The sequence below is a fragment of the Lonchura striata genome, chromosome 3 (genome assembly GCF_046129695.1).
Source record: "Lonchura striata isolate bLonStr1 chromosome 3, bLonStr1.mat, whole genome shotgun sequence".
In the NCBI taxonomy this organism is placed as follows: domain Eukaryota; kingdom Metazoa; phylum Chordata; class Aves; order Passeriformes; family Estrildidae; genus Lonchura; species Lonchura striata.
The window spans coordinates 56,360,821-56,374,908 of NC_134605.1; the positions used below are offsets into that span (position 1 = coordinate 56,360,821).

Consider the following 14,088-nt stretch of genomic DNA (forward strand, 5'->3'; position numbering starts at 1 on the left):
AGAGGGGATGAACAGAGAGGAAAGGCCTGCAAGTGTGCTAACTAGCAGGTGTGTAATGTAGCTTCATTTTGGGCAAGATGTTAGCACAAGGCTGCATCTGTCCCTCTGTGTCCCTAAGCCCAGCTGCCTCTGCTCTGTGATTCTGAGCAGTAATCTGGTGAGACTCATCAATTGGAAATCATGTTTTCTCTGCCAGCCACATGCAGAAATTGGGTCATAATCTTTGAAATTAATGTGGTCTAATTTCTGGCCATTCTTTTGAATTTTTGTGCATCTGTGCAGTTCTATGATAAATGCGATATGCATGTGTAACAGGACAAGATGTTTTCTGATTCCATTTAAATTATTCATATTTTTCTATGGTTGTAGAACTGTCCTTCCTCATCTCAATCTCAGCTTCAAGTATAGACATAATTTGAGTATGCTTCTAATTATCTTTTGAAGTATCTTTTCAAAATTTGAATTTTAAAATACAGAAAAAATTTACACCAAATATTTCAAAAAGGAGACATTACTTGTAGTCAGAATAGCAATTGCTTAATTTTTTCATTTCATTACCTATGCCAATTTTTGAGTTGGGGATTAGATGAGTAAAGAGGATGAAAAATATATCACTTGTGGCATGTGTTTTTTATTGCCTTTCTCACCTTTCATAAAAGTTTGGGGGAATAGTAGTTTTAAAGTTTGAGACACAGACTGTAAATTGGTTTAACCCAATCAAATAGCATTTTTGTTATCCCAGGTGTAGGGATAATTTTAGTGTTTGTACTCACCAAAGTATTAATATGGATTTAGGAATTAAGTTGTTGCAGAGGAGGGGTCCAGCTGTTACAGAGTAATGGAAATTTCATATTGTCCTTGCTGTTCTCACATATATTTCCCTGCAGAGATAAATTCAGTAGTTACATAGATTTGTTCCTGTTTGTGCTTGTGGATAGTTTTTCATACATTTTTTCAGCAGTTTTTGAAAGATGACTTGAAAATTAATGTAGCAAAAATAATATTGAATGTCTGCATTGGCATTCTTTGTGATGGAGATGCTGTTATTTGTATAGTATGGTTTATTCATTAGAGAAGTTAAGTACAGGGTGTAAGGAAAAGATTCCTGTAGAAAAGATGCAAATGAGAAATTAAATGCAGGAAAAAGTCTTGCAATAAAAGAGTAAAGCCTAGCAAATATATGTTTGTTCCACATCTGAAATTTGTATTTTACGAAACTTATTTTACTGCATACAAGGTAGAATTTCTAGAGATTTTGGGTCTACTAAAAATGGGTTTTTTGAGGCTTATCAGTCAAATTTTTTATATGTACCAATATTCAGTTCTTTAGGTAATTCAGGATATTTCCCAGAGACTACAGCATATTAGACAAGTTTTAAGAGCAACAAGTTTATGCAAAGTATTCTTCCACAGTTCCCACTTATCATCAGTTTTAAATACAGTTATTTATATAAACATTTAATATGAGGAAAATCTAGTTTATTAGCCTTGAAGATTTGTTCTCATTTAATGTGTATTCCTCCTACAGATCACATGAATTTACTCGTTCTGAGTATGACTCCTTCCTTGGGACATGACTGTTCCTAAATATCATTATTACTATAAATGGCCCTACTGTGATTGGATAGACTGCAATAAAGGAATCTTTAATAGAATTCATGCAATGCAATATGTAGCAGATCATTAATCTTAATTTGCTGGTTTTCTTTCTTGAAGCTTGCAAAAAGGCTTAATCAAATACTGAGGCACCTGAAGTCATAGTATGGACCACCCAACAAGTTGGTCAGATTTAATGTCTCACTATTCATTGAAGTATATTCTGAGTTCTGCCAAGAAATTTTGTTCAAAAAGTTTATAATTGAAGGCTTTTCTTTACTATTATAGGAGAATTCTTTACACAGGCTTTCCAATATTCAAAATAGAGTGTACTAGGATCATTGCAGATGATTGCATTGCTAGTGCTATACCCTTATATGCAAAAAACCAAAATATAAAGTACATTCAACATTTTAGAATTGCAAAAATTCAAGTTAGTTTTCTTTCCTTGCTTTTACTCATTTACAGTTAGTATTTTGGCAGTGCATTAAGGATCTAAGTGAAAAGATATTAAGTCTGAATCACTAAAAAGTACTCAATATATTCTAAGCGAATATAGCTTAAAAAAACCCCAAACCTGTTTTCTCTGAAGGCTAATGAGTAATCAGTGTTCACCTTCATCTTTCACTTCATTTGGCATTCATTATATATGCAGCCAAGGAGTAGGTATTTACCCATTCCAACAGAAGATGAGTTACTGTCACTGGAGGAGCTGCTAGAAAAAAATTAAGTAGCTTAAAACATACTGTGGTCCATATATAAAATATACTATGATCCATATATAATTAATAAGTACATGTGAACTTCTCAGTATCAGCTAGTGTGTGTATCAACACGGGGAACAAGATTGATATCTGTGCTTGTGTAAAAAAGGAGTCTAATTTTCCATATATGCCACTAGAAATATAACTAATTCCATATTTCTGTGACTGAAATCATCATCATCATTATCATCATTGTCATCATCTAAATTCCATGCTTAGTAGTTAAAAAAAAAATGGTGATTTATGAAACCTGATGACAGTGTAACCTCCTTGTAATTAGGTATTAACATCTTCAGGGTAGTGTAAAACATTATATTATATACTATATTACTGAGAACGTTTCTGGCAGTCTACATAATTAATTTAATTTCTATATTAGAGGGGTCTAATACAGGAGATCTTGTGACACAGGTATTGTATTTGCCTTCTGTTCCAGTTTTACTGGTGTAAAGATCCACTTTCACTGGTGTAAAATCTGAGGTGTATGCTGCTAAACACTAGCAGTGTTTACAATTATGCCCCCTTCCAGCAACAAAAAGTGCATTTCAGCTTGCTGAGTTAAGGACAATTGTGATTCTCACACTTCAGAGCAGGAACTCTTACCAACTTTGGTGCTTGATGGCTTCTTTTCTGCTTTAGATCTTAATCAGTGTTGCCTCTACAGCTTTTTTTTCCCAAACCAATATTTGATTCAAGTAGAAAGTACTGTAGATGTTAATTTGCTTGGGATGCTTTCACTGCCTTACCATGGTAGCAAGCCTCATTTGGGGTGTAAATCTAGTTTTTGTAGCTTCTGTCAATACCACTGAATACCACTACTGTGGTGGTATTGTGTCAGTACCACCATTCTGGTGGTTCAGAGCAAGAGTTTGGCTTGGATAATCAGAGCTTTTATCTACAGAGTGAAGCTACATACTGGGGAAAACTGAAGTGCTTCCCTGACTCCCTTTGCAGATGAGCTCTCAAAGACTTTTGGCTTCATGGTAGGATGAGACAAATTCGGATCTCTACCTCAACTTGTGCGTAAGGGTACCACAAGCACACAAGTTGGAAGGGAGCTGTGTAATGCTCAAAATGGCTGTCTGGAAAGCACATTATGGGCACCAGAATCACGGGGTACTGTAAATATCACTTAGACTTGAATCTAAATGTATCCTAAATTTCCGACTATAAGAAACACATCTCTCTTCCTTGCTGTAGAATCAATTTCAAGAGACAAACTTCACTGTCGGGGCTTTTGGATAGGTGTTTTTTTTAGGCCTTCATCTCCTGTTAGATTAGGATGGCAGCTGCTGTAATCCTGTTGTGTTTATGGCTGAATTATTTTAGTACATAAGTCTTCAGTGTTTTGTCATACAGTAATACTGATAAAACTAAAGCTGCTCCAAGCTTCAAACAGGAAATGATAACATATAAGGCGAGGAAAATTAATTGCCTTTGTATCAACTGCCTGTGATGCAAGACTGGGACAAATTAATCTTCAGTGACCTGCTTGTTCCATTGATTTATTTGGTGTTATATTAAGGAAGAGCATGATCCAAGGAAGAACATTATCTATTGCATTGCTAGGAAATAAAAAAGAACTATGACTAAATATACCCTCATAATTGTAGTGCTGCTTTATTTTATATACATGAGAAAATAGGCTCTTCTATTAGTGTGACTATTACAGCATGTCAAATCTGAGATGAACTCTGCTTCCAGAGAGTTCTTTTTTCACTTTATGCCAAAATTATGTTTCCTTGAAATACTATTTTGTCCAAGCTGAACAATTTTTTTTATTATTTGGGGAGTCAGAATATTTTTCTTTCTCCTGGTTTGTTACTGCATTTTTTCCTTTTGAAAAGCAATGTTTCATTTGTTAGATTCACCCTTTCAAATATCTACTTCTACACAAAAAAGTAATAAATAGATAATTTGTAGTGCAAGCACTTCTTTTAACAAAGACGCCAAAAATAAATTATTAAACCTAAATTAGTTTCAAGAATTTTGTAGTCTTGTTGTAATTTTAGTGAATGAACATGTGCTAGTATTGTTATCATTATTTTTATTGTTATCATCATCATCATTATTATTATGATCATGATTACCATCATAAGGTATATGAATTCTCACAAGCTGATGGAAGCTGGAGGATGCCTATCCTATTTATCAGCTGGACCAAGTTTAAACTTTTTCTTTCTTGGAGATATTTTGTGATCACTAAACTACTGACCAGCTGAGAGACATAATTCCACAATTAAGAATTGTGTGCATTTAAGAATACAGAGTTTTATTATGCAACCTTGTTATTTAAAATTTCTAAAATATCATATGTTTACATATTTTAAGCACTTTTGTTGTTGTTCTTGTGTAAGCATTTGGTAAGCAATTTTTCTTAAGCAGGAGCTGAGGCGGTGCTGGCAGCATCCAAAGGATGCAAGGCTGGAGGAGAGGAGAGAAAATGCAGCAACTCAGTGTAACAACTGTGAGCTGTGAGAAAGTGGCAGCATCACTCAACCTGCTACACTACTCTAGGGATCTTCCCTTCATACAGTTCCTCCCTTTGTTTGGACTAAGAGAGTGAAATTTCTGTGAAATACTTAACCCGAGGGAAAATAATCTGATCGATTGAAAGGTGACTATAATAGCACATCCATAAGTGGTGTATTTTGCAGAACCAGAGGCAGCTGTTGGCGTGTTTCTCTGCTTGTTGCAGGGGCCAGGAGGTTTTTCCTTTGTATCATCAATTGCAGAAATCCACAACATTTTACAGTCCAGTGTCAGAAACGTTAAGTAAACAATGTGGTGGCAAAGCAGTGGTTAAAGGATGTGTTGACATGAAACATTATAAAATACAAAGAAGGGGATCAGCCACTCTCTCTCTTTGGGTTTCTGTTCAAGAGGAATGGAATTAGGATGTAATAGTGGTGAGCCTCTGTGATATCTGAAGCCTTCTCCCTTTTCAGCGCAATCCTCCCATGCTGGTGAATGACCTGTTTGAAGATATCAAAGATGGGGTAATGCTAATTGCCCTTTTGGAGGTGCTTTCAGGGCAGAAGCTGGTAAGTTCTTCCTTTTACAAGAACTTTCTTCTTCTTTATACAAGATAGTTGTGTAAATTCTGTGGGTACAATTTTCTAATAAGTTTCTATATTTCTCTACTGTAAAAACACTTACTCCTTCATAGGAAAATAAGCTTTTCGCTGAGTAGATTATATGATTACAAATCATTATTACAGGTTATTGCAGACTTGCTTGATTGTGTGCATTTTTTATTAATTTTGCCATGTTTTAGTCTTTGCAGTCCATCTGGGTTTTTCTGCTATGACACAATCAAGGTCTAAGCTGCAAATTATTTTTATGCATCTTAAAAAAAAAAAAAAAAGAGACTTCTCCTATTAAATTTATGGCTTTGTCTCAAAAAAACCTCATGCAAGCTCCTCAAATTTCATGAGGGCTTATATTCATTTGCCTTGACAGTTTCTCTGCTACTGTAAAGAGCCTTAAGTGATGCCAAATGGCTTTTTAACAGCCAAGTTATGTGCAGAGGGGATTGTGTGCACACAGCAAAAAGGCTGTCTCTTGAGAGACAGGCTAGTTTTGTGCATGGAGGAGGAAAATGAAAATATTTTAGGCCAAGGGCTCTGACTTTCCCCAAACCAGCTCAGAGATAGGTGACGGCATCTGAAGGAGCAGCGCAGTCTGCTGCTCAACTGGCTCCAGGCTCCTTCACATGCAGGCAGTTTGCTTTCCTTCTCATATTTCACCTTTATTTTAGTTGCAGGTGAACCCCAAAATTAGGCAGTAAATCAAACTGCAAAAGCAATTTTACTGTGAAATGGGATAAAGCTGTACTTTCCAGTGTGTTTCTGCTCCGTTGAAATATATCCCTTTCAGTTTCTGTTAGTTTGAGACTGAAAGCCTCCCTCTTGTGGCAAACTAGAAGTAGTAAAACAGGAAAAGCATTTTAGTGATGGCACCTATTGCAGTGAAATTCACTGGATTGTAAACTGCCTATATTAATTATGGAAAGGCAAGAGATATGCTAAAACTAGAATAGTGTCTGGTGAACTAAAAGAATATGTATACCAGCATCCTGTAGTAACTGCAAGAGGGATTCAGAATTTATAGTAGCCCTTTGTTAAAGCCATTCGTACCATCATGAACAAGAATTTAAATTACAGTAGTTTCACATCTACATTACAGTATAAAATTCTATGGCAAATTTAATCCCACTCTCCAGTATTAGAAACCTAGCATATGTTCTTGATTGAATTAAAAAAATCTGTCTTTTTTTTTAGCCTGCCTGTCTCAAGATCAGTAAAATTAATTTTTAAATGAGAATTTAGCTGAGGTTCTAATTGCCAATAAGGTACTAGAGAGATGGGATGAAAATTCTTAGGTAAAATGTCTTCACCACAGAATGATTTTTAAAATAACAACCACTTTGACATTGCAGGCAAAAATATTTCATTGAGAGAATGTCTTCTCTAAAATGTGTGTGTGTTCGCGTGTGTACAAAAATAGTAGTAGTTATTTTACATTAGAAAAACAGTTCTCTGATTTAATAATGTTTATGGACTAAAGCCAACAGTTTGCATCCTAAGATTAAGACATATGTAACTTTTTTTTAATAGAATTAGCACACTTGCCTCTCCCCAGTATCTGTCAGTCCTCCCTGTGATGTATATGCAAAGGAAAAATTCAACAATTTCACTGTTCCAAGGAGCATTTTTACATAGGCATTGACAATAAATCTGGAAGTTCCATTTTTGAAGCAAACGGGCATAAATATAATTGAAGTTTAATCTGTTCTTTCTCTTTAAGCCATGTGAGCAGGGACGTCAGCTGAAGCGAATTCACTGGGTTGCCAACATTGGCACAGCTCTTAAGTTTCTAGAAGGTAGACGGGTAGGTATGGTGGCACTTAGCCCTGGATTTACTTTTTTTTTCCTTTGTTTCCATAAGGATATGATTTGTATCCACCCATCTGTTTTTATTCTCCAAAATTTGAGCTACGTATGCAGTCTTCAGTTTCTACACAATGTCTAAAAGCTGCTGTAAAGTAAAAATTGTAAGGTCCAAAACTAATATGTGGCAATGCATAGGGTGAAATTTGGCTTTTTGGGTTTTTGTTTTTTAAATTTATAATGGATCACCTTGGAGGATATATTTTTTCTTTAATGTGCTTATTGGCTTGTCATGGTCTCTACGTCCCTGTTACTGTTCTCAGCAAAGACTGAATTTGAGTTCAGGAGAGACACTCATAATTTTAAAAAATTGATTCCTGGTCTTCACTAACTTTCACATGCAAAAATCTATTCCCTGAAATTACAAATATGAAAATTTAGGGCAATATGACCCCTTATTAGCTGGCCAGGACTTCAGACTAATTCCTGTATTTATTCTGGTACAGTCAGTGCTGCGGCTGTTTTAGAAAAGCAAAAATAATAATTTTTAAATTTAACAAAAGAAGAAAACTTAAAAACTCATTTTCATCTAGCTATGAATATCATACAAAAGCAATACATTTCTACCCTCCTGGACTCTTCTTGGACCCCACAAATATATAGCAGTGCAGCTGGACAACTGGCCCTGCCAAGGATCAAGGGAGATTACCAGAGCACTGTGCTTATCCTCCTGGTATCTCAGAATTTTTGTCTGCACTCGGCTTAGTAGTTGTATTGGTGTCCCAGATTTTCTTCTAGAGGGCATTGGAAATATACAGGGTGTCAAGTGTATCAGGGTGGTTGATAGCAGTGTTCCATAAGCTGAATCCAATCTAAAACATGCATCTATCCAGCCTCTCACCTTTCTCCTCCCAGAGAAGGTGGGGATACTGATCACACAACAAATGCACCTTCAGCAGCCAAATGTCATCCCTGGGCTGTACTCAAAGGGCAACAAACACAGACAGGATCTCCTTCCTGTGTGGGCTCTTCCATAAATAAACCTTATTACACTTTCAATAAACTTCCTGTTTTCACTGTCCAAAGAGATTCTGCTAATAGTCCCATTACACGACAAATTGCAGTTCACAATTAACAGATACTATTCTGGACAAAATTGGTTTTCTTGTGGTTCTGAAAGGATTCTTTTTAGTTCTAGATCCATCTTAATGGTGTGTAAGATAAAGGTAACTCAATAACTAGGCTAGATAGGCTGTGCTTCTGTGAACAGTAGCCTGATCAGAAGCTTTAGCTGAGTCCCTGTAAATATTTTGATTTGTAATAGATACTAAAATAATCTCACTTTCTAGAAAAAGAAAAGCTTTTCTTGGAATTAGTCCAGCTGAGAGAATGAAGTATATTTTTTTAAGATAGGGAATAGAAAATTTTCCTTATTGACAGGTGGAGGAACTAGTAATGTCAATTTTCCTAGAGTTTTGTCTATTTCTTGGTGGAGAGGATTGAAAATATAAATTATGGGGACTTCTGCTCTGCCTCTTCCAAAGCAGCCTATACAGATTTAATTTTGAAAAAATTTAGAGTTCTGGACAAAATTTTGTTTGCACTTCACATTACCTAGTAGATATTTAGAGAAATGCAGGCCTTCCTCTGTTTTGGAGAGAAATAAGAGGTCACTTGAAGTCATTCTCAGTCTTTTCTTTAGACTGCTCACCAAGGTTTATCCACAGCATTTGTTCTTGAACAAGCTTGCAGTAAATGGGCACTTTGGCAGTCATTCATATTTTTATCATGATTGGTGCTGAGGAAATAAGTACTAACATAGTTGCTAACTTCCCAATACTTCTTGTTTATTTAATTTCCTTGAGCATTATCTACATGTTATTTTCTTTATCATATATTCCCCTCTTTATTTCCTTCTATCTTATGAATTTATTTTAGGATGATATTTTATTCAGACTGTAGATTAGCAGTTGAGAGTTAATAGTCATGAAATCTGTTCCCCTTTCTGTTGAAAAACTTAATTTGACCTTGGACAACTAATTTTTTCCCACTCTATTTTTAAAAGAGCTATTGTTAGGCTTGTCTCACAAAGGGGCCTTAATCAGTGGTTGTGATATCCTTTACAATAAAATGCTCTTTGCAGGAGAACCCTAGCATTCTTTTTTCCCTTTTCTTTCTATATGATTTTTCCACCCCTTTCCTTTTTATATTTTTATTTTTAAACTCACTTTTTTTGTTTTCATTACACATGGTTTAGAACTTTATCAAGAAACCCCTGCATAATTTAAAATATGTTGCAGAGTACTTAATTTGTTCTCTTGATAAAATTTTATTGTATGATAGGACAAAAATGTGCTTTTTTTGCATTAAAAAAAATGGATTAATGCATTTACCTAATAATTAATCATTTTAAATTTGTTTTTGTATCACATTTTTCCTTTTGCTTTTCACGCTAGTCCGTATACAGAGGATCTCCGGTTTGTACAGTGTTTCTATCTAATTTTTATTTTTCTTTCTGCTTGAAACTATTTTTCTACAAATAATAGCATGGATTAGTCTTAAAAATTTTCCATTACTTCCAAGACCTTTCAAAATGTGAAGTTATAATTGTCTAAACGGGAAATTGCACTATTCAATATTTGGGTTTTTTTAATTGAGAATCTTGTTCAATTGCAGAAATGCATTTCAAAAATAGAACCTATTTGAAATGCATTTCATAATTACTATACTTTGTGTGTGATAGTAACACATTTTCTTTTCTATATAGATTAAGCTTGTCAACATAAACTCAACTGATATTGCTGATGGCAGGCCTTCTATTGTGCTTGGCTTGGTGTGGACCATCATTTTATATTTTCAGGTACTACATTTTTTGTACTTCAGAGTTGCTTGCTCAAACAATGGTTCAGATTATCATTTTATATGAAGTGGTGTAGTTCTAGTCTTTCATCATAGTTAAGTCACTTTGCCATTTGCCGAGGATCTGATCCTGAATAAAGCAACAGGTGATGATGCTTCACATTGAGTAAAATTAAATACTTGTCTGTGGAATAGATTTGTCTTTGCCTAGAACAGAGTTCCTTCATCACTGAAACATATTCTTCTGCCTTCTCTAAAGAATAACATTGCAAAACAGAAAAGTAATAGAATTGTGGATTCTTGTTACAAGTATCTTTAGCAGCTTCAGTGGTGACTGAGCTAAATGTCTAATTCCAGTGCACTGGATGTCATTCAGTAATTATTCTCAGACCATACATGTAAACATGGTGATTTCACTGGCAGATGCAGGTATTTGCAAGGATGAAATTTAGCTGTGAATGATGTAGATTGAGAGAGGGTTGAATTTGTAGAGGAGAAATCACTTGCATTCTGTTGAAGTTAGGTGGGAGGTAAAACTGGCTTCTAAATCCTGTCCATATGGGTTAACAAAGTGAGTCACTGTTCAACACTTAAAATAACAACTAATTTTATTGCTCTTCTTTATGGGGTTCTTTGGCTCCCTTGTGATGTCTCAGGGATGCTGTTCTTCTCAGCACCAACCACTATGATGCCTCAGTAGTTTAGAGTTCATCAGAATGAGTTAGTCAGAATTATATTGACATTTTAATTTATAGCTCATTGAAATGAAGAGAGAAGATTATGTTTCTCAGTCTTACTGAAACTCTAGCTTTCTGCATATTTTTATCATTTTTTGACCTTTCCTTTAGTTGTCACAGGCAGATACATAATTTTAACATTATTGAAAGCAGGAATCCATGAGAGCTTTGGTTCTCATTCTGGCAGACTTATTCTGTAATGTGACAACTTTGGATTTTAAGAGGACAGCATAAAAAAATCCTGCAACCTCCTCTGGATATAGCTTTGTCATGTTAAAGAACCAAATTGTTAGTCAAATTAATGTTCTTGAAAGAATAAAGTTAATGATTTTCATTTGATGGCAGGCATAACTACTGTCCTACACCGTTAGTAAGCACTTTTAAAGCATGTTGCCTGCAGTACATTCACTATTTCTTCACAAGGTATCTCTAAGTAAAAACGCAATTGAATTTATGCTGGAACAGTACAACAGGAAGTAAAAAAACTATCCAGATGATATCATTGAGGTCACTGCCATTTTTTAATTGAATGACACTGCTCTGAAATGAGTGGATTATTTCATAATCTGAACTCAAACTACATGTAAGGTATTGTCTTCTATTTTGGTGATAATTTCCTATAATAGGTAACATGACATACTTGCATATTTTTCTAGCTGTGGGGTGTGAAATCAGTCATTGTTAGATGACTAGTTGTTCTGAATTTAGGACCATCATCTGGACACATACATTAGTGTTTCTAAAGCTCCTATAATACATGCTTAAATAAAACACAGTTAATTATAGCTTCTGCCCAACTTTATTTAGACTGTTGTATTGGGGAATTAGTAAAGAAACTGGTATGAATCAAGAAGATCATCTACAAAGAGTTCATTAACATTTTTTTCCCTGCAGATTGAAGAGCTTACAAGCAACCTCCCACAGCTGCAGCCCTTGTCTAGCAGTGCTTCTTCTGTGGAAAGTGTTGTCAGTTCAGAAACTGCAAGTCCCCCAAGCAAACGGAAGGTGGTAACCAAGGTCCAAGGAAGCGCCAGGAAGGCTTTGTTAAAATGGTTACAGTACACAGCAGCAAAGTTAGTAAACTACAGATGAACTGATTTAATATTTTAAGTGAAAGCTTTTTGCTCAGTTTCTAAGCTCTCTCAGTCAGGGATCATCCTTTTGCTCTTTATTTATATAGTGCCTTCCTCTATATATAATTATAGAGCCCCTCACCACATTCTTTTTGACAAATGAGGCTGCTAAATGTTACCACTATAAAACAAATCAAGTAATAAACAATGATTTACATTCATTTTGCATGTGATTATATTTTATAATTTCTGACTAATGAGTGGGATTATCTCTGACAGAATGAAGTGCTGAAAGAGGAATTGGACATCTGAATGCCAGTTTGTTAGTCCTGCTGCCAAAACACTCCATGTGACACTGCCAGTACCACACTGATTAAGCATTCCTCAGTGAACGCTTATAGGAACATTGAATTCTGGCACTTGCTCATTTCATGTCTTATTGGGTCTAGCAAGCCCACTGGAGACAAATACATCATGTATATGATAAAAACCACTTGGATCTTTGTAGGTAGAAATGAATTTATGCAGTGGGTATATGGAACTGCAGTTGACCTAACTGGGCACTACAGGAACAAATGGTTTAGGTTTAATGATGGGTAACACCAGGGTGGAGCATTCATATCTCCCTCCGTTTCATGTAGTCCTGATGTTGTTGGTAACTTCTTCCCCTTTCTTTGTTTTTTTTTTTTTTTTTAGGCAAGTTGGAATTGAAATCAAAGATTTTGGACAAAGTTGGAGGAGTGGTGTTGCATTTCATTCTGTTATTCATGCTATCCGCCCAGATTTAGTGGACATGGAGAAAGTGAAGGGAAGGTCAAACAGAGAAAACTTGGAAGAAGCTTTCACAATTGCAGAAGCAGAACTAGGAATCCCAAGACTCCTTGACCCCGAAGGTACCTAATACTTAGTTGAAAAAGCATTTTTCAACTTGAAAAAGTTTTAACTACTTGGCATGTCTTAGGCTGATGTGCTAATTCATAGTGGTTAGATATTTAAGCAGCATTTTATGCCGTTCAGCTAAAATTTTAATTTTTCATGTTTTTATTTGTCTAGATGTGGATGTTGAAAAGCCAGATGAAAAGTCTGTCATGACCTATGTAGCCCAATTTTTAAAGTACTATCCTGATCCTCATCATACAGTGACTGATGTGCCAGAGAATGATGTAAGTTTCTCTTGCATAATTATAAAAAAGAGTTTATAATGAAGGGGGCCTTTATAAATACATTTTATAAACTTTTTTTGGTTTATTATATTTCCTTTTGATGAACAGTTCAAGTGACAAACACACTAAGAAAACTGGGAAAGATTAGCCAAGAATAAAGAAACAATCTTGAAGATGTTTAGTAGGTGGAGAAAATAATATGGTGATCTTGCAGATATTTTCCTCTTTTCAGTAGCAGCAAGAGCAAAAAATAGCACTACCAGTTATTGTAGATAGTGGCAAATGAATGGATAATAAAGCTCCTTAACAGGTTTTTAAGCATAACACCAATGATACTGTAATAATTTATTACCCTAAAGCAATGTGTCATTTATATTTCTATCACACTGTGTTTCTGGAAAAGAACAAGAATGGTGTAAGATATTGCTTAGGTGCAGTCTTTGGGCTTTTATACTTGAGAGGCATTTACAATTTTGACAGAGGTTCCTTTCTATTTCACACTGATGTTTAACTCTTTGCTGTAAGGAATTGTTTTCAATTGCGTTTCGTCACTGGAATTTGTTTTGTGTAGGCTCTAGTGCATTGGCTTTGCACTGGAATTCTATGTGCTCAGCAATGCCAAGTTATCATGACTCACTTCCTAGTGCTGATTTGCTTGCTTCATGGCAAACACGGGAAGCACTGCTGAGACAATCTGCTCAGCCCCAGCAAGAGAGAAAGAAGAAGCAATTTTTTATCTGTGTTTCTTTGCATTCTCTACAGAGGTAGAAAAGAGCTTTGCAAGGAGTGAGTCTCCTTCCTTCTGCCTGTGTGAGGCTGAGGTAGCTGTAGCTTTGCTGTTTGATGCCAGTGCCTGAGCACTGGAACTTATTATTTTCCTTCCTGCAGCATTAATCTGGGTACATGCTTGTGCCAGTTTCTCAGCATCCTGCTAAGCAATGGGGCTGCTGAAAGGACTGGGTGAGCACTGAAGCCTTGTTCTGTGACCTGTTCAGGCTGAGGCA

General features: G+C 35.6%; 1 protein-coding gene across 19 annotated transcripts in view; it reads left to right on the plus strand.

Annotated features, from left to right (window-relative positions):
- Positions 1-14,088, plus strand: part of SYNE1 (spectrin repeat containing nuclear envelope protein 1) — a 290,658-nt gene that overhangs the window by 53,225 nt on the left and 223,345 nt on the right. For 16 of the 19 annotated variants that reach the window (XM_077782169.1, XM_077782171.1, XM_077782168.1 and 13 more), the window contains 7 exons: positions 5,309-5,404; positions 7,170-7,253; positions 9,709-9,729; positions 10,020-10,112; positions 11,743-11,921; positions 12,618-12,814; positions 12,975-13,084. In XM_077782169.1, coding sequence (XP_077638295.1) covers positions 5,309-5,404; positions 7,170-7,253; positions 9,709-9,729; positions 10,020-10,112; positions 11,743-11,921; positions 12,618-12,814; positions 12,975-13,084 — 780 coding nt within the window. The remainder of the gene's footprint in view (positions 1-5,308; positions 5,405-7,169; positions 7,254-9,708; positions 9,730-10,019; positions 10,113-11,742; positions 11,922-12,617; positions 12,815-12,974; positions 13,085-14,088) is intronic. The other 3 variants (XM_077782175.1, XM_077782188.1, XM_077782189.1) reach the window with 1 other exon arrangement.